Source organism: Marmota monax, unplaced genomic scaffold, assembly GCF_021218885.2.
Source record: "Marmota monax isolate L192 unplaced genomic scaffold, Marmota_monax_Labrador192_F-V1.1 WCK01_AAM20220418_F8-fsc00285, whole genome shotgun sequence".
NCBI classification, from domain to species: domain Eukaryota; kingdom Metazoa; phylum Chordata; class Mammalia; order Rodentia; family Sciuridae; genus Marmota; species Marmota monax.
Window position 1 is genome coordinate 1,235,464 of NW_026695045.1, and position 18,008 is coordinate 1,253,471.

The 18,008-nt window shown below is 47.2% G+C and overlaps 1 protein-coding gene across 4 annotated transcripts; it reads left to right on the forward strand.

The window, feature by feature from the left end:
• Nucleotides 1-322: 322 nt before the first annotated feature.
• Icam2 (intercellular adhesion molecule 2) lies at nucleotides 323-17,334 on the forward strand. 4 transcript variants are annotated; one of them, XM_046427765.2, is made up of 5 exons: nucleotides 323-457; nucleotides 13,279-13,383; nucleotides 14,660-14,926; nucleotides 16,014-16,334; nucleotides 17,001-17,334. In XM_046427765.2, exons 2-5 carry the CDS (start codon nucleotides 13,323-13,325, stop codon nucleotides 17,186-17,188), a joined length of 837 nt encoding a protein of 278 aa, XP_046283721.1. In that variant the 5' UTR covers nucleotides 323-457; nucleotides 13,279-13,322; the 3' UTR covers nucleotides 17,189-17,334. The 4 variants fall into 4 exon arrangements, with proteins under 4 accessions (XP_046283721.1, XP_046283723.1, XP_046283722.1 ...); XM_046427767.2 differs by lacking the exons at nucleotides 323-457; nucleotides 17,001-17,334 and adding an exon at nucleotides 16,871-16,993 and having other exon boundaries at nucleotides 13,179-13,383; XM_046427766.2 differs by lacking the exons at nucleotides 323-457; nucleotides 13,279-13,383 and adding an exon at nucleotides 13,823-14,128.
• The last annotated feature ends 674 nt before the right edge of the window (nucleotides 17,335-18,008 follow it).

Here is an 18,008-nt window from a genome sequence, read left to right on the forward strand (position 1 = left end):
CCTCAGCCTTAAAAAAAAAAAAGAAGAAGGAAATCCTGACACGTGCCACCACATGGATGAGCTTGAGGACATGGCGTTGAGTCACAGGATGGCAGCGCTCTGGGGCTCTGAGGGTGGTCAGACCCAGAGGCAGCAGGTCCAGCGCAGTCACCACTGCCAGCTGGATGGTGGCGCAGGCTGAAGAGCAAGGTGAATGTATCGCAGGCTACAAACTGAACGTTGAAAGTGGTTAAAATGATAAATTTTGTTCTATATATTTTACCACATGGAAAAAAGAAAAAAAAAACCACAAACCTGTAGTGACTCTAAGGTCCGGCAGGTTTGTTTGTGGTGGAGGCCTGCCCGGCACAGGAAGCACGTGACCCCACGGGAGCAGAAAGAAAACCACGTGAACCAGACGCAGCAGAGTGGCAGGGCAGTGACACGGCTCCTCACGGCGCTTTCCTGGCCCACGCAGGTAAGTCACAGCCTCACATTGGTCCTCTGACTAACTAGGACAGCGTGGGAAGAGTTTGGGACACGGTCAAGGGCTCAATTCCAGTCTCTTCCCCTGTCTGGGCCAGTAAGCACAGCCGGTGGGGACCCCAGAGTCCCCGGGGCTGGAGGTCTGCAGGGAAGTCCCTGTCCTGCCTGGCCTCTGTCGGCCGGCCCACCTCCGTGGTTGTTTCTTGTTCTCTGCTTTCCTCCTCCCCTTCCTCTTCTGCCCTGGCATCTGGGTGACCGATTTAGAAATGCAGACTGCCTTGCAACCCACAGGTTGCACACTGATTTCCACTAACTTACAATCCCACCAACAGTGCAGAGTGTGAAAGTGTTCCTTTTGCCCACCTCCTCTCCAGCATATATTTCTATTTGTATCCTTTGAGGAGAGGGGGTGGCACCTGGGACGAACCCACTGAGCCACATCCCCAGCCCTGTATTTTATTTAGAGACAGGGTCTCACTGAGTTGCTTAGCGCCTCACTTTTTTTTTTCCAAGTGGCCATGTTTATTTATTTATTTATTTATTTTATTATTGGTTGTTCAAAACATTACAGAGCTCTTGACATATCATATTTCATACATTAGATTCAAGTGGGTTATGAACTCCCATTTTTACCCCAAATACAGATTGCAGAATCACATCGGTTACACATCCACATTTTTACATAATGCCATATTAGTGACTGTTGTATTCTGCTACCTTTCCTATCCTCTACTATCCCCCCTCCCCTCCCCTCCCATCTTCTCTCTCTATCCCATCCACTGTAATTCATTTCTCTCCTTGTTTATTTTCCCATTCCCCTCACCACCTCTTATATGTAATTTTGTATAACAATAAGGGTCTCCTTCCATTTCCATGCAATTTCCCTTTTCTCTCCCTTTCCCTCCCACCTCATGTCTCTGTTTAATGTTAATCTTATCCTCCTGCTCTTCCTCCCTGCTCTGTTCTTAGTTGCTCTCATTATATCAAAGAAGACTTTGGCATTTGTTTTTTAGGGATTGGCTAGCTTCACTTAGCATAATCTGCTCTAGTGCCATCCATTTCCCTGCAAATTCCATGATTTTGTCATTTTTTAGTGCTGCGTAATACTCCATGGTGTATAAATGCCACATTTTTTTTATCCATTCATCTATTGAAGGGCATCTGGGTTGGTTCCACAGTCTAGCAATTGTGAATTGTGCTGCTATGAACATCGATGTGGCAGTATCTCTGTAGTACGCTCTTTTAAGGTCTTCAGGGAATAGTCCGAGAAGGGCAATAGCTGGGTCAAATGGTGGTTCCATTCCCAGCTTTCCCAGGAATCTCCATACTGCTTTCCAAATTGGCCGCACCAATTTGCAGTCCCACCAGCAATGTACAAGTGTACCCTTTTGCCCACATCCTCGCCAGCACTTGTTGTTGTTTGACTTCATAATGGCTGCCAATCTTACTGGAGTGAGATGGTATCTTAGGGTGGTTTTGATTTGCATTTCTCTGACTGCTAGAGATGGTGAGCATTTTTTCATGTACTTGTTGATTGATTGTATGTCCTCCTCTGAGAAGTGTCTGTTCAGGTCCTTGGCCCATTTGTTGATTGGATTATTTGTTAACTTATTGTCTAATTTTTTGAGCTCTTTGTATACTCTGGATATTAGGGCTCTATCTGAAGTGTGAGGAGTAAAAATTTGTTCCCAGGATGTAGGCTCCCTATTTACCTCTCTTATTGTTTCTCTTGCTGAGAAAAAACTTTTTAGTTTAAGTAAGTCCCATTTGTTGATTCTTGTTATTAACTCTTGTGCTATGGGTGTCCTATTAAGGAATTTGGAGCCCGACCCCACAATATGTAGATCGGAGCCCACTTTTTCTTCTATCAGACGCAGAGTCTCTGATTTGATATCAAGCTCCTTGATCCATTTTGAGTTAACTTTTGTGCATGGCGAGAGGAGGGGATTCAGTTTCATTTTGTTGCATATGGATTTCCAGTTTTCCCAACACCATTTGTTGAAGATGCTATCCTTCCTCCATTGCATGCTTTTAGCCCCTTTATCAAATATAAGATAGTTGTAACTTTGTGGATTAGTCTCTGTGTCCTCTATTCTGTACCATTGGTCCACCCGCCTGTTTTGGTACCAGTACCATGCTGTTTTTGTTACTATTGCTCTGTAGTATAGTTTGAAATCCGGTATCGCTATACCGCCTGATTCACACTTCCTGCTTAGAATTGCTTTTGCTATTCTGGGTCTTTTATTTTTCCATATGAATTTCATGATTGCTTTATCTATTTCTACAAGAAATGCCGTTGGGATTTTGATTGGCATTGCATTAAACCTATAGAGAACTTTTGGTAATATCGCCATTTTGATGATGTTAGTTCTGCCTATCCATGAACAGGGTATATTTTTCCATCTTCTAAGATCTTCTTCTACTTCTCTCTTTAGGGTTCTGTAGTTTTCATTGTATAAATCTTTCACCTCTTTTGTTAGGTTGATTCCCAAGTATTTTATTTTTTTTGAGGATATTGTGAATGGAGTGTTTTTCCTCATTTCCGTTTCAGAAGTTTTGTCGCTGATATACAGAAATGACTTTGAATTATGCATGTTGATTTTATATCCTGCCACTTTGCTGAATTCATTTATTAGTTCTAGTAGTTTTTTTGTAGACCCTTTTGGGTCTTCTAGGTATAGAATCATGTCATCCGCAAATAGTGATAATTTAAATTCTTCTTTTCCTATTTTTATGCCTTTAATTTCTTTCATCTGTCTAATTGCTCTGGCCAGTGTTTCGAGAACTATATTGAATAGAAGTGGTGAGAGAGGGCATCGCTGTCTTGTTCCAGATTTTAGAGGGCATGCCTTCAATTTTTCTCCATTCAGAATGATGCTAGCCTGAGGCTTAGCATAGATAGCTTTTACAATGTTGAGGTAAGTTCCTGTTATCCCTAGTTTTTCTATTGTTTTGAACATAAAGGGATGCTGTACTTTGTCGAATGCTTTTTCTGAGTCTATGGAGATGATCATATGGTTCTTAACTTTAAATCTATTGATGTGATGAATAACATTTATTGATTTCCGTATATTGAACCATCCTTGCATCCCAGGGATGAATCCTACTTGATCATAGTGCACAATTTTTTTGATGTGTTTTTGTATCCGATTCGCCAGAATTTTATTGAGGATTTTTGCATCTAGGTTCATTAGAAATATTGGTCTATAGTTTTCTTTCTTTGAGGTGTCTTTGTCTGGTTTCGGAATCAGGGTGATGTTGGCCTCATAGAATGAATTTGGAAGAGCTCCCTCTTTTTCTATTTCCTGAAATAACTTGAAAAGTATTGGTATTAATTCTTCTTTAAAGGTTTTGTATAACTCCGCTGTATACCCATCTGGTCCTGGGCTTTTCTTGGTTGGTAGTCTTTTGATTGCTTCTTCTATTTAATCCATTGATATTGGTCTGTTCAAATTGTGTGTATCCTCCTGACTCAGTCTGGGCAAATCATATGACTTAAGAAATTTATCGATGTCTTCACTATCTTCTATTTTATTGGAATATAGGTTTTCAAAATAATTTCTAATTGTCTTCTGTATTTCTGTAGCATCTGTTGTGATATTGCCTTTTTCATCCCGTATGTTAGTAATTTGAGTTCTCTCTCTTCTTCTCTTCGTTAGCATGGCTAAGGGTCTGTCGATATTATTTATTTTTTCGAAGAACCAACTTTTAGTTTTGTTAATTTTTTCAATAGTTTCTTTTGTTTCAATTTCGTTGATTTCCGCTCTGATTTTAATTATTTCTTGCCTTCTGCTACATTTGCTGTTGTTTTGCTCTTCCTTTTCTAGGGTTTTGAGATGAAGTGTGAGCTCATTTATTTGTTGGTTTTTTCTTTTTTTGAGGAATGACCTCCAGGCGATGAATTTCCCTCTTAAAACTGCTTTCATTGTGTCCCATAGATTCTGATATGTTGTGTCTGTATTTTCATTTATCTCTAAGAATTTTTTTATTTCCTCCTTTATGTCTTCTGTAACCCATTGATTATTCAGTAACATATTGTTCATTTTCCATGTGATGTAGGATTTTTCCTTCCTTCTTTTATCATTGATTTCCAGTTTCATTTCATTATGATCAGATAAAATGCATGGTATTATCTCCACCCCTTTATATTTACTGAGGGTTGCCCTATGGCATAATATATGGTCTATTTTTGAGAAGGATCCATGTGCTGCTGAGAAAAAAGTATATCCACTTGATGATGGTTGATATATTATATATATGTCAGTTAAGTCTAGGTTATTGATTGTGATATTGAGTTCTATAGTTTCTTTATTCAACTTTTGTTTGGAGGATCTGTCCAATGGTGAGAGAGGTGCGTTGAAGTCACCCATAATTATTGTGTTGTGGTCTATTTGATTCTTGAACTTGAGGAGAATTTGTTTTATGAACATCGCAGCACCATTGTTTGGTGCATAAATATTGATAATTGTTATGTCTTGTTGGTGAATGGTTCCTTTTAACAGTATATAATGTCCTTCCTTATCCCTTTTGATTAACTTAGTCTTGAAGTCGATTTTATTTGATATGAGGATGGCCACCCCTGCTTGCTTACGAGGACCGTGTGCGTGGTATATTTTTTCCCAACCTTTCACCTTCAGCCTGTGTATGTCTTTTCCAATCAGATGAGTCTCCTGGAGGCAGCATATTGTTGGATTTGTTTTTTTAGTCCATGTTACCAGCCTATGTCGCTTTATTGGAGAGTTTAAGCCATTAACATTTAGAGTTACTATTGATATATGGTTTGTACTTAAAGCCATGTTTGATTATTTATCTTTTTTTTTAATTTAGTTTGTTTCTCCATGGTTAGCTTTCCCCCCGCCCTCTGTCTTTATAGAGGCACTTCCCACTGATGGTTTTGGTTATTGTTTTTCATTTCTTCCTTGTGTAGTGTTTTGCTCAAGATGCTTTGCAATGCTGGTTTTCTGGCTGCAAATTCTTTTAACTTTTGTTTATCATGAAAGATTTTTATTTCGTTGTCATACCTGAAGCTTAATTTTGCTGGATACAGAATTCTTGGTTGGCATCCTTTGTCTTTCAGTGTTTGAAATACGTTGTTCCAGGATCTTCTCGCTTTCAGCATCTGTGATGAAAAATCCGTTGTTAACCTTATTGGTTTACCCCTGAATGTAATCTGCCTCCTTTCTCTTGTAGCTTTTAATATTTTCTCTTTGTTCTGTATATTGGATATCTTCATAACAATGTATCTTGGCGTTGGTCTACTGTGATTTTGTGTGCTCGGTGTCCTGTATGCATCTACAATTTGTATATCCGTTTCCTTTTTTATTTCTGGAAAGTTTTCTGTAATTATTTCATTCAGCAGGCTACTCATTCCCTTGGTTTGAATCTCTATACCTTCCTCTATCCCGATGACTCTTAAGTTTGGTTTTTTTATGTTATCCCGTATCTCTTGGATGTTTTTCTCGTGATTTTTTACCAGCCTTTCTGAGCTGGCTAGACTCTTTTCAAGATGATATATTTTGTCTTCATTATCTGACGTTCTGGCTTCTACTTGCTCCACTCTGTTAGTGATACTCTCATTTGAGTTTTTAATTTGGTTTATAGTTTCCTTCATTTCTAGAATTATTGTTTGATTTTTTTTATAATCTCTATCTCCTGATAAAGATGCTTAACTTCTTCTTCTATCTGTTTATGTAATTCAATTTCAATGTGTTCTTTCACTGTTTGAATTTGCTGTCTCATATCCTCTTTAAGGTTCCATTCCATCTGTCTAAGGTGTTCCTTGAGTTCTTTATATGACCATTTTTCTGCTGACTCTAGGTCCTCCTGAATATTTAGGCTGTCCTGCATTGTTTGTACTCCTTTTCTTCCTTGCTTTTTCATGCTGCTCATGTTACTTCTTGTTCTGTTTGACTGCTGAGTTACTGTTTACTCCTATAAATTTATTTGATGCTTGGGAGGAAAGGTATTAGAAGGGAAGGGAAGAAGACACTAAAGAGAATGAGAGTAAGCAGGTAGAATTCAAGGAAGGGGGAATAAGGAAATTGAAAAGAAATGAAAAGACAAAAGAAAAAAATAGAAAAGAATAATAAAAAAATAAAAATTTAAATTTAAAAAAATTTTTAAAAAATTAAAAAAAAGAAATTTTAAAAACAACAACAAAAAAATGAAAATGAAAAAAAAAAAAACCCAAATTTAAAAAAAAATTAATAAATGCAGTCTTAGAGTTTGATTAACTTCTCTTCCAGGAGGTGGAGCTGTGCCCGCTGGGCCAAGCTTCTCCTCTCCATACGCGGGAACCAATCACTGTGCAGCAGCTCCCCCTCCCAGACTGGGCGGGTCTCCAATCCTGAGCGCCTAGGGCCTTCTCTTGTGTCTAGTCACTTCCCCACTTTTCCTCAAGCCAGGCCCTGCTCACCGGTGACGCTCACCACAATACTGGCTACACACCAGGTCTGCTGCTCCCGGGAGCCCTGTTTTCATGAACGACTGGGCTCACTCTCTCTGTTTGCCATTCCCCCAGACCCTAAGTTTGTGGAGCTTGGGGCTGAGAACGCTCAGCGAAATTTGCTTGCCCTCCAGTAGCCACGCCCCCGGTAGCTGGTGCAAGAGACCTCAGTTGTCAGCACTGGTGGGAGCGGTAGCCAGGAGTTCCGTGCCGCAGGTCCCGCGCCCCTCCTGATTCCCTGGGTCTGGCTATGGCACTCACAGGAGAGCTGGGAGGGGCCCTTAAGGTTTCCTCGCTGTGTGGAGAGGGAAGGCTAGGGGATTACACACCTGTTGCCGCTGGTTTCAATGAAGTTATCTCCTCCACCACATTCTGGTGACATCAGTTGTCTGCCATGGTGGTATCCCATGCAAATGGCGACAGTTCGTTTCCCTTTGCTGGGTGACCAATGCAACGGGTGGGTCCTGACTGGCTCTCCCAAACCCCGTTTCAATCCTGTGGCCACTGCCTATGAAGGCTCGGTTGGCATTTACCTCCGTAGGTGCAGAAGGGCCGACCAGTTGTTTCAGCGGGATTGTTTAGTGCTGAGTCACAGCAGTTTGTCTCCGAGAAGCAGGCGAATGGGGGCTTGAATTCAGCTGATCCGGGCTCGGTGTGTGTTCTGAGAGGCCCAGACTGTTTGCCCCAGATCCACGTCAACTCAGCATTGCCTAGTGATCCTGAGCAAACAGCATTTAGATGGTTTACGACTCCCTATGCCCACACAGCTGAAGAGGTCAGAGACTTGATCTCTCCGCGCCCACCACCATGTTCTAGCGCCTCACTTTTGCTGAGGCTGGCTTTGAACCCATGATCCTCCTGCCTTGGCCTCCCGAGCTGCTGGGATTACAGAGTGCACCACCGCACCAGGCTCTATTTGTATTCTTGATGGTTGCCATTCTAGCTAGAGTGAGATGAAATATTAGTGTACTTTTAATTTGTACTTCCCTAATTGCTAAAGATGTTGAACATTTTTCCGTGTATTCATTGGACATTTGTATTTACTTTGAGAAATGTCTGTTTAGTTCATTTTAATTTTCACATTTATAGATTGGGTTATTTGGGGTTTGTTTTTTATTTTGTTGGTAAATTTTTGAAAAAAAAGTTTTTTCTTTCTACTGGGGATTTAATCCAGGGATACTTACCCATTGGGCTACTTAATCCCCAGCTCTTTTTTATTTTTTTATTTTGAGACAGGGTCTCACTAAGTTGCTTAGGGCCTCACAAATTTGCTAAGCCTGATCTTGAACTTGCAATCCTCTGGCCTCAGCCTCGCAAGCCCCTGGGATTACAGGCATTGAACACCCTGCCCAGATTTTTTTTTTCTTTATAGTTTCCGGATGTTAGTCCTCTGTCGGTTTTTTTATTCTTCCACATAAACTTTATTATATGCTTTCAATTTCCATGAACAAGCCTATTGGGATTAACTGGAATTGCAGTTAGGGGTGAATTGACATCTTTATACTATTGAATCTCCTACCTATGAACATGGATTATCTCTTCATTTGTTGTCTATAATGTCCTTCAATAAAGTTTTATAATTTTCTTACTACAGGTCTTATGGGTCTAGGATGTTAGATTTATTCCTGTTCCTTGTTTGGCTATTATAAATGACATATTTTTAAAGTTACATTTTTGTATGTTACAGATATACATAAAAGCAACTATTTCTGGATATTGATCATATAGCTAGCTAAAATCACACACCTCGGGCTGGGGATGTGGCTCAAGCGGTAGCGCGCTGGCCTGGCATGCGCGGGGCACTGGGTTCGATCCTCAGCACCACATACAAATAAAATAAAGATGTTGTGTCCACCGAAAACTGAAAAATAAATATTAAAAAATTCTCTCTCTCTCTCTCTCTCTCTCTCTCTCTCTCAAAAATAAAAAAATAAAATCACACACCTTGCTAAATCATTTGCCTGATGATTTTTGTGGACTTTTCTATCTAGGCATCATAATATGCTAATACTGATGGTTTTGCTCTTTTCTAATTCTTACACCTTGAACTAAAATATATAAGTTTTAAGTATATTCTCCTTTTAATATTCTAAGAGCTTTTATCAAGAAAAGGTGTTGAGCTGGGCACGGTGGCCCACACCTGTAATCCCAGAAGCTCAGGAGGTGGAGACAAGAGGATCACGAGTTCAAAGCCAGCCTCAGCAAAAGTGAGGCACTAAGCAACTCAGTGAGACCCTGTCTCTAAATAAAATACAAACTAGGGCTGGGATGTGGCTCATTGCTGAGTGCCCCCTGAGTTCAATCCCTGGTACCAAAAAAAAAAAAAAAAGTTGAATGTCTTCAGCATATTTGTGTGTGTGTGTTTGTGTGTGTTGTTTTTTGGTTTGGGATCTGTTAAGATGGTCATATAAGCCATGCTCGGTGGCACACACCTGTAATCCCAGTAGCTCAGGAGCCTGAGGCAGGAGGATCACAAGTTCAAAGCCAGCCTCAGCAACTTAGCAAGATCCTATGGAACTTAGTGAAACCCTGTCTCAAAAATAAATAAATAAATAAATAAAAATGGGCTGGGGATGTGGCTCAATGGTTAAGCACCCTGGGTTCAATTCCTGGTACTCCCAGAATAAATAAATAAATATAAATAAATATACATATATATATGACCAAATATGTTTTCCCTCTTAAATCTGTTAACGGAAGGTTTTAGAGTGGACTCCTTCAAAAGCAAATCCTGGAACAAGGCCTCGGGCTCAGGCAGGTTACTTGGGAGATGACTCCAGGAAGCAGAGTGGAGGATCTGGGAGGAGGTGGCAGGAAGGGAGGAGCCATTGAAAGGAGCCAGACTGTGTTGCAAAAGGGTCAGTTCTGCTGGACCTCTGACCCTCCCAGTATTGGACGCCACCAGGAAGGAAGCGCAGCTTGTCTCCAGGGGCTGCTGTCCCCTGGTTGGGTATTGCATCCTAGGGACCTCATCTCTCCATTTATCTGGGGAACAGGCAGATAAATAACTCTTACAGCACGGCATGGCCTGGAGGCACAAAGCGAAAAGAAGCCAGGTGTAAGGGTGTAAGTTTGAGGGAGGGGACAGGGGCAGCAGAAGGCTCAGATCAGAGGCGATGTGGCTCAGGGTACCAGGCCGAGTTTCCAACATAACCGCTCTGGCTCCTGGGCTCTCCTTCCACTGCTGGGCACCCAGCTTGGCTCTGACATCACAGGCACCCAGGGCCTTGAATGTGCCAAGCAAGCACTTTGCCAAGTTGCCCAGGCTGGCCTTAGACTTGCTATCCTCCTGTCTCAGCCTCCCAAACACCTGGGATTACAGGCCTGTGCCACTGTGCCCAGCTTCCGGCAGTTTCTTTGGGAGAAGATTTTAAATCACTGATTCAGTATCTTTAAGGGTTACAGAACCATTCAGGTTTTTTATTTCTTCCTAAATTACGTCTGGCAAGTCATATATTTTTTTTTCCTAAGATTTGGTCTACTTGGTTCCATTTTTCATGGCATACATACCTTGTAAGTCTTCTTTTTTACTTTTAATTGTGGTAAAGTACACATAACATGAAACATACCACTTATCCATTTTAAAATGCACAATTCAGTAGTGCTACATATGTTCACATTGTTTTGCAACCAATCTCCGGAATCAATCTTACAAAATTCTAATGGCCCATTAAACAACTCTCATTTCTCTTCTCTCCAGCCCCTGCCGTCCACCCCTCTACTTTGTGTTTGTGTGAATTTGTATCGTCTTCTTTTTCATCTTGTGCTTGAAAGGAAAGTGACCACAACACTCGGAGTGACCAAGAGATCTTTTTGCAGCAGTGCAACAGAGGAGAAAAGAGAGAAAGAGAAAGAGAGAGAGAGAGAGGAGAGCATGCGCGCAAGGGAGACAGATCAAGAGAGAGAGAGACAGAGCAAGAGAACAAGAGAGAGAGGGGCCCAGCAGGAGGGAGTTTTTATAGCCCAAATCTAACGGGGCCTCTGGGTCTGCAAGCTGCCTTATTGGCACAAGGGGGGGTTGAGTGTTCAGCCTTGAGTGGGGGTTGAATGTTCAGCTTTGACGCAAACACTGATAAAGGACAGAGGGCGGTTTGAGTGCGTGGGCCATCCTGCAGCTAACATTTGTTCAGCCTGTTCTGCACCTAACAGTGCTTATGTTCCCATTCTGGTTCCCAGCAGTGTTTATTGGTTTCTTCTTCTCCTCCTCCTCCTCCTCCTCTTCTTCCTCCTTCTCCTCCTTCTTGTTTGTTTAGAAATATGTTGTTCCAGAGACTTGCCCGGAAATTTCCTTTGGCCTTCTGTCTTTCTTCTCCTTCCTGAGGGTCTCTGGGAAACCAACCCCTGACGGTCCTCCTGCTCTAGTTCATCAGACAAGACAGCTGGCTCTCGCTCACGGTGACTTCACTCCCTCCTACGTGTGTAACCCTGGACAAGTCCCTTAATTGTTCTGTGCCTCAGTTTCCCATCTGTAAGACAAGGACAGTAACAGTGCTCTACCTTACAAAGTTAGGGGACTCATGAGTTAATACTGTGGAGTGCTATGACAGTGACCAACTTGTAGCAGCCATGTGCTAGGTAACGACATCACCACTGCATACCGAGGTGGCAGTACAGTGGTAGCCAGGGAGTCTCCACTGAACGCACCTCCGGCCCTACCCTGCTGGTCAAGCCCCTGGGCGCCCCCTGCGACTGCCCCATGGGTAGGAGGAGAGTTCCCTGATCTCAGAACTCTGCCAACCCTGAGTGGAACTGACCCCTCCTGGCTGGGATTCCGGCCTCCTACTTTTGCCTCTTTCCCCCAGCATCATTCCAAAGCCCAGGATCCCTTTCCAGAGACTTCCCTGGATTCAGACTGAGAAAGGCAACACTGAATGACTGCAGAGCAGTCACTAACTTTGGCCTAAGTGGTGAGGGAAGTGCTGATGGCCCCGTGCCCTCTCAGTCCAGGAGCAGAGCTGGGCCTGACTCCCTAAAACTCTGGGGCCTGCATTCTCTCTCTCTCTCTCTCTCTCTCTCTCTCTCTCTATCTATCTATCTTTTTGTGTGTGTGTGTGTGCCAGGGATTGAACTCAGGGGCACTCGGCCACTGAGCCACATCCCCAGCCCTTTTTTGTATTTTTGAGACAGGGTCTCCCTTCACCCCCTCCTAGGTGTGTAAACCTGGACAAGTCCCTTAATTGTTCTGTGCCCCATCTGTAAGACAAGGACAGTAACAGTGCTCTACCTTACAAAGTTAGGGGATTGATGAGTTTCTACTGTGGAGTGCTATGACATCGCAGGTGCAGCCATGTGCTAGCGCCTCACTTTTGCTGAGGCTGGCTTTGAACTCATGATCCTCCTGTCTCAGCCTCCTGAGCTGCTGGGATTACAGACATGTGCCACTGTGGCCGGCTGGGGCCTGCATTTCTAAAGGCCCCAACTGGAGTTCCCTGAGAAATCAGGGGACCTACAGCCTGGTCCCAGGGGATCTGGGACAGAACTGGGAGAGCAAAGGTAGGATATGTGGAGAGCAAGATCCACCTGGGAAGGTCCTGGTCCATCAGAGTCCAGCCCTCACCTGCGCCCTGCTTCTGGACCCCTGAAGGGAGCAGGAGCTTCCCTAGAGATAGGCTGCAGCCCCTCAGCCCCAGCCCCCCAGACCAAGACCCTGCCTGGAGTGGGCAGGGAACGTCAGCAGGCTGGGCCCAGAAAGGGAGGCTGAGGCCACACAGATCCCTTCTCTCCTGGGCCTGGGCCTCTGGGGACTGTTGTGGGCTGTGATTCCCAAGGTTCTGGGCCTCACATGGGCCCTTAATCAGCTGAGTCAGGACAGGTTTAAGGTGGAAGCTGAGTGGGAGGGTTAGGGTTAGGGTTAGTCAAATACCCAGCATACACGTGCTGGGTATTTGCAGGAACCTCAAATTCCTGCCTGGTTTTCCTTAAAAAGCCCAGGTCTCTCTCGCCTTTGCTGTGGTGACTGGGTGCCCTGATTGGATATTTTCTTCCCAGAGGAGACTTCAACAAAGTGTCTTGTGGGATTTGGGGTTCCCCAGATCTGCGCCTTGGAGGCCTCATTCAGCTGTGTGCACACAGTCCACAGGGATCCCGTGTGCACACGCGTGAACACACACACACAGGTGTTGCCTTCCCTCGCCCCACTCTTGCAGGGGGCTTTGGAAGAAGAGGTTCCTCCCCTGCTTATCAGCTGTTTCCCAACTTCCTCTGCCTGCGGACCCTGGAGGCCCGGAGGCCCGGGAGTTGGCCTGTGCACGTGGCTTCCGGAGCTCCGATAATGAGAGGAAGTGCGGTCATCAGCTCACAGAAGGCTAGGGATCTGGGGCTGCAGCTCCATTCACTGCTCCCTGGCTGAACCGTCCATCTCCCTCCAGACAGCCCTCGGCTGTTCCCTGGGAACCCGTGGACCCAGCGGGAGATGTCTTCTTTAAGTCGCTGGGGCCTACACGCGGCCCTTCTCGCCCTGCTCTGCTGCTCAGGTGAGCGGGTCTGACACCTGGCTGCCCGGGGTGGGGTGTTGCCCCGCTCTCCGGATTCAGGCAGGGAAGGGGGAGGTCCTGGTCCTGTAGTTTTTGAGGCTTTGAACGTGGGGTTCATTCCACCATGGGCACAGGATACTGTGGCAGCCTGTCCTTGGGTCCCTGTGGCCCTGGGCAGTGGGTAGGGTCCTGGACTTTCGGACACCAGGTGGAACAGACCTCACAGCTTTGGGGTGTATGGTATGGCAGGTCGTGGAGGCTGAATGATGGGGGTGGGTGGGGGGCTCAGGAGGTGAAGGGATGCTGGGGGGCCTAGGGGACCGTAGGGGGCAGCAGAGGACATCACCTCCTGGCCATGACGGTCAAAGTGAAAATGAAACTTCTTTCAGTGGGTGGAGGGGACTAGGAAGGGAGGTGGCTGCCATATGCTGAGCACCCCGGCCCTGGATGGTCAGCCAGGTGCTTTCAAGCTAGGGGATACTAGCCTATTTGATGGAGGAAGAGACCGAGGCTCAGGGAGAGGAAGCCCCCAGGCAACCGGTGGCGAATTCCGACTCACACCCAGTGCAACCCACCTCCAACGCCCCTCTCTTGCCATTTCGTCATATGCCACGCGCTGCAGGCTGAGCGGGGCGTGCAAGGGAGATGGGAACATGGGACACAGGCTGGCCCAGCTAGTCTGGATCCAAATGCTCTCAGTCTACTTTTGTCACTGCTGAGTCCCCAGAGCCTAGCATGGTGCCTGGTATGTCGCAGATGGTGTTTTTGTTTTGTTTTTAATGTTTTTTAGTTGTCGATGGACCTTTATTTTTTTATTTATATGCGGTGCTGAGAATCCAGTGCCTCCCACAAGCTAGACAAGCACTCTGCCACTGAGCCCCAGCCCCAGCCCCTAGCACGTGTTTGAAAAGAGTTTACCAGGAAAGGAAGGAGGGAGGGGCTCGCCCCAGGCCATGGCTCAGAGAGCACAGCTTAGAGCTCACCTCCATTCTCAGAGAGGCTGTCAGGGAGGAGGGGGCTTTCAGGTGGACCCTGAAGGAGATGGAAGAGGATCTTGAGGAAGGCCAATCTGCAGCTGAGGAGCAGAGGGGGTGGGAGGAAGGAACACCCAGAGGCTGGGAGGCCTCCGGGATCTAGCCAAGAAGCCATAGGCCTGAGGGCACTGGGAGAGGAGGAGAGGGGCCATCCATGGCCCTTATCCTTGGACTCCCGGTGGCAGGTGCTCTGCTGGCAGGGCAGCAGGGACATTCACCACACGATGCTTCTGTTCCTCCAGAGTCTGGTGAGGCAGCGTTCGAGGTACACATATGGCCAGAGAGGCTGGTGGTAGAAAATGGAGGGTCCAGGACAGTCAACTGCAGCACCAGCTGTGCCAACCCTGATACGGGAGGCCTGGAGACCACCCTGGAAAAGACTCTGCTGGAGGATCAGCCTCGGTGGAAGTCCTTTTGGATCTCAAACGTCTCCTGGGACGCGGTCCTCTTTTGCTACTTCACCTGTGCTGGGGAGCAGCAGTCAAAGAGTCTCAACGTCAGCATGTACCGTGAGTGGCTGTGCGCAGGCCCTGCTGTCCCCAGGGTGCTGCCCCCGGGGCCTTCCACCCCAGCCCCCACCTCCCTGGGTTCCTGGGGTGACAAGGATCAGGACAGGACAATGGGCTCAGATATGCCCACACCCTGGGTAGGACTCCTTGAGCCCCTGCTATCCTTGCAGCAGGCCCCCAGGTCCTGAGCCTTGCTCTAAGGAGGACAGCCAACCAGGACTTAGGCAGATCCCACAGTCATTTCTCAATGTGGTGTTCCTCAGCCCCGCCCCCGCTCAGCCGCCAGTGCAGCCTGCCTCCATGACATCGGTGGAGGACCATCAGGAGACCTGGGCACGCTCTCACCTCATAAGGAGAAGGTCGAGTGCCACTCGGTGTCCTTATCTTACCCTGAGAGCCCATGGCAAATGGGTTACCATCACCCACAGACATCTGCCCAGGAGCCATGGAAACCCTCCAGATAGGCCAGGACTCTCAACATTTGGCTCTGGGGGTATCGCTGAGGTCCTCCCCATCACCAGCATCAGAGGATCCAGATGAACAGAGAAATGCCCTGAAACCAACAGGTGATACTGGGTGGGGGTGGGAGTGAGTGGAATCCAGGGCCCTACCACAGGCCCCGTCAGTAGTCGGGAACCTGATCCTGGAGAAGCGAGGCTGGTCTGCAGTCCTCACCCCTAACGGAACCTCGCAGTTCAGTTCCTCAAGTGCCCAGTGCCAATGAGCTCTTCCCTTCTCCGTCCAGCTGTTTAATTTTTGAATTTTTTTTTTAATAACTGGAGAGGAAGGAGACAGACCCAAACTTTTTTTAATCTTTCCAGTTAGCTATACAATTTCTGGACCTTTTCTTTGTAGACACTAGCTCACCTCCATGTTGTCTATTCTCCAAGTCACGTCCACTAATCTATCGCCCGGTACATCCTTCAGCTTAATTCTTCTTTCCTCCTCTCTTCACAAACCAGACCCCAGCCCACTTCCTCCCTTATAATTCCTGGAACACCACAGTGACAGGAGATGGCCCTGGCCGGGTAGGGCCTGTGGAGACACACCCCCATCCTGACCAGGCCTCCCTCCTTCATCCCCACAGAATTTCCAAAGCAGATCATACTGCAGCTGCAGCCCGTCTGGGTGACCCTGGGCAAACCTTTCACTATTGAGTGTAGGGTGTCCGCTGTGAAGCCCCTCGAGAGCCTCACCCTCACCCTGCTCCGTGGCAAGGAGACCCTGCACAGCCAGACCTTCAGTGGGGGAGCAACTGACCCTCAAGAGGCCAGAGTCACATTCAACAGCACAGCAAGCAAAGAGGATGGCCTCCTGAACTTCTCCTGCCAGGCCGAGCTGGACCTGCGGTCTCGTGGGGGCGACATCTTGCGCTACATCTCAGAAAACAAGGTCCTTCAAGTCTATGGTAAGGAGACCCCAAGGGCAGAGGGGAAGGGAGATAGCATTCCCTCTTAGCCTTTAGCCCCATTCTCAGGCAGATTGGGGTGCACATGTAATCCTGAGGGCTCCCCTTTGCTCCCCGTCTTCCCTGATTCTCTCAAGTCCCCAGCCAGAACCCTGGTTGTTCCAGAAGTCAGGGGAGCTCAACTAGTAGCTTGGCTGTTCGTGAGCTGTGTGGCCTTGACCAAGGCAATGTACCGTCTCTGCCCTTGGCTGCTCTCTGCAGTGGGAAGGCTGGTCTGCCTGACCTGTAAGGTCCCTGGGGCACAGCTGTTCTGTGATTCTCGATGGCTAGAGCATTCTCTGTCAACGGGGAGCCTGTTTGTCCAGAACTCACAGGGCCCTGCCTGGGGAGGCTTCGTCTGCACGATGCCACCCTCCAAGCCATGGTTCTCAGCTACACGTAGCTGGTCTTAAGAGCTGCTAGCAAGGGGACATCTGCCCTCACAGTCTCACAGAGGTCTCACTGGTGGTCTGAGGCCTGGGTCACCTTTCTCTTAGATGCCACTCTGGAAGAAGACACCATGTGCCCTTCCTCTTGACAACCAGGGTGACTGCAGGGTGGATGAGTGGGTGGAGCTGATGGGTAGCACCTGAGAACTTCTAAGACCACCACCCCCTCCTTCCCTAGAGCCCCCGCCGGAAAACCAGATGGTCATCATTGTCACAGTCGTGTCGGTACTGCTGTTCTTGTTTGTGATGTCCGTCCTGCTCTGCTTTGTCTTCGGCCAGCACTGGCGCCAGAGGCGGATGGGCACCTATGGGGTGCGAGCTGCCTGGCGGAGGCTGCCCCAGGTCTTCCGGGTGCAGCACATGTGAGCTGCGAAGCCACTGCCATGGTGGCTGCTGGAACTCAGCATGGCTCCTCAGGGTCGTGGTCCAGCCCTGGCTGAAGGACTATGACAGCAGCATAGGACTCTGGCGACATTTCCTTTTTGAGCCTGAATACAAACGCCCGGCCCTAACCCTGTGTCCTCCATGTCTGCTCCTGGGATATCAGTCAACAGCCCAGAAGGGGAAGGTACAGGTACCGACTTCTGCCCCTGCAGGTTCCCTCAGCCTCTTCCTGTCCTCTCTTTCACAGGGGCCTTCCCAGGCTCTGCTGGCCCAGGCTCAGTTCCCAGACACAAACCCCATCTGGCCCCCAGTGATGAATTCCTACTGGGGGAGGGGCAGAAACAATGTGGCCTGTGAGGCAAAAGACACTGCTGTCACCTGGCCCAAGGTCCCCTAGGATCATTCCTGGTGAGAGCAGGACACAATTCTGACTCTCTTTCCCACTGTGTGAGGATGGGGCCCAAGGGAACTGGCTCAGCTCCAGGGTCTTCCCCGCTAGCCTCTCCCCTACCACTTTAGGCCCTTCTCTCCCCCAAGGCGGCCTTCAAAGATCTGGGGAAACCAGAACATTCCACTTCTCTCTGGACCCATTATTAGGCCCAAAAGGCAGCCCCACCATCTTTGTCATTCCAGAAGGAGGAGTGAGGGACAAGGGTGGGCCTGGGGCTCTTGCACCTGGGTTTGCCCCAAGTCCAGGCAGGAAACGGTTGGGTTTCTGTGGTTTTCAGGCCCTGAAGGGGCCAGAAGGAGTGCTTACAGTCCAGTTAAAAACCACAGTGGGTGGAGGGCTGGGGTTGTGGCT

Coding starts and splice junctions, on each gene's coding strand:
- Icam2 (XM_046427765.2), top strand. CDS start 13,323: ATGTCTTCTTTAAGTCGCTGGGGCCTACACGCGGCCCTTCTCGCCCTG. Junction 13,384..14,659: donor CGCCCTGCTCTGCTGCTCAG/GTGAGCGGGTCT, acceptor CTGTTCCTCCAG/AGTCTGGTGAGGCAGCGTTC. Junction 14,927..16,013: donor TCTCAACGTCAGCATGTACC/GTGAGTGGCTGT, acceptor TCATCCCCACAG/AATTTCCAAAGCAGATCATA.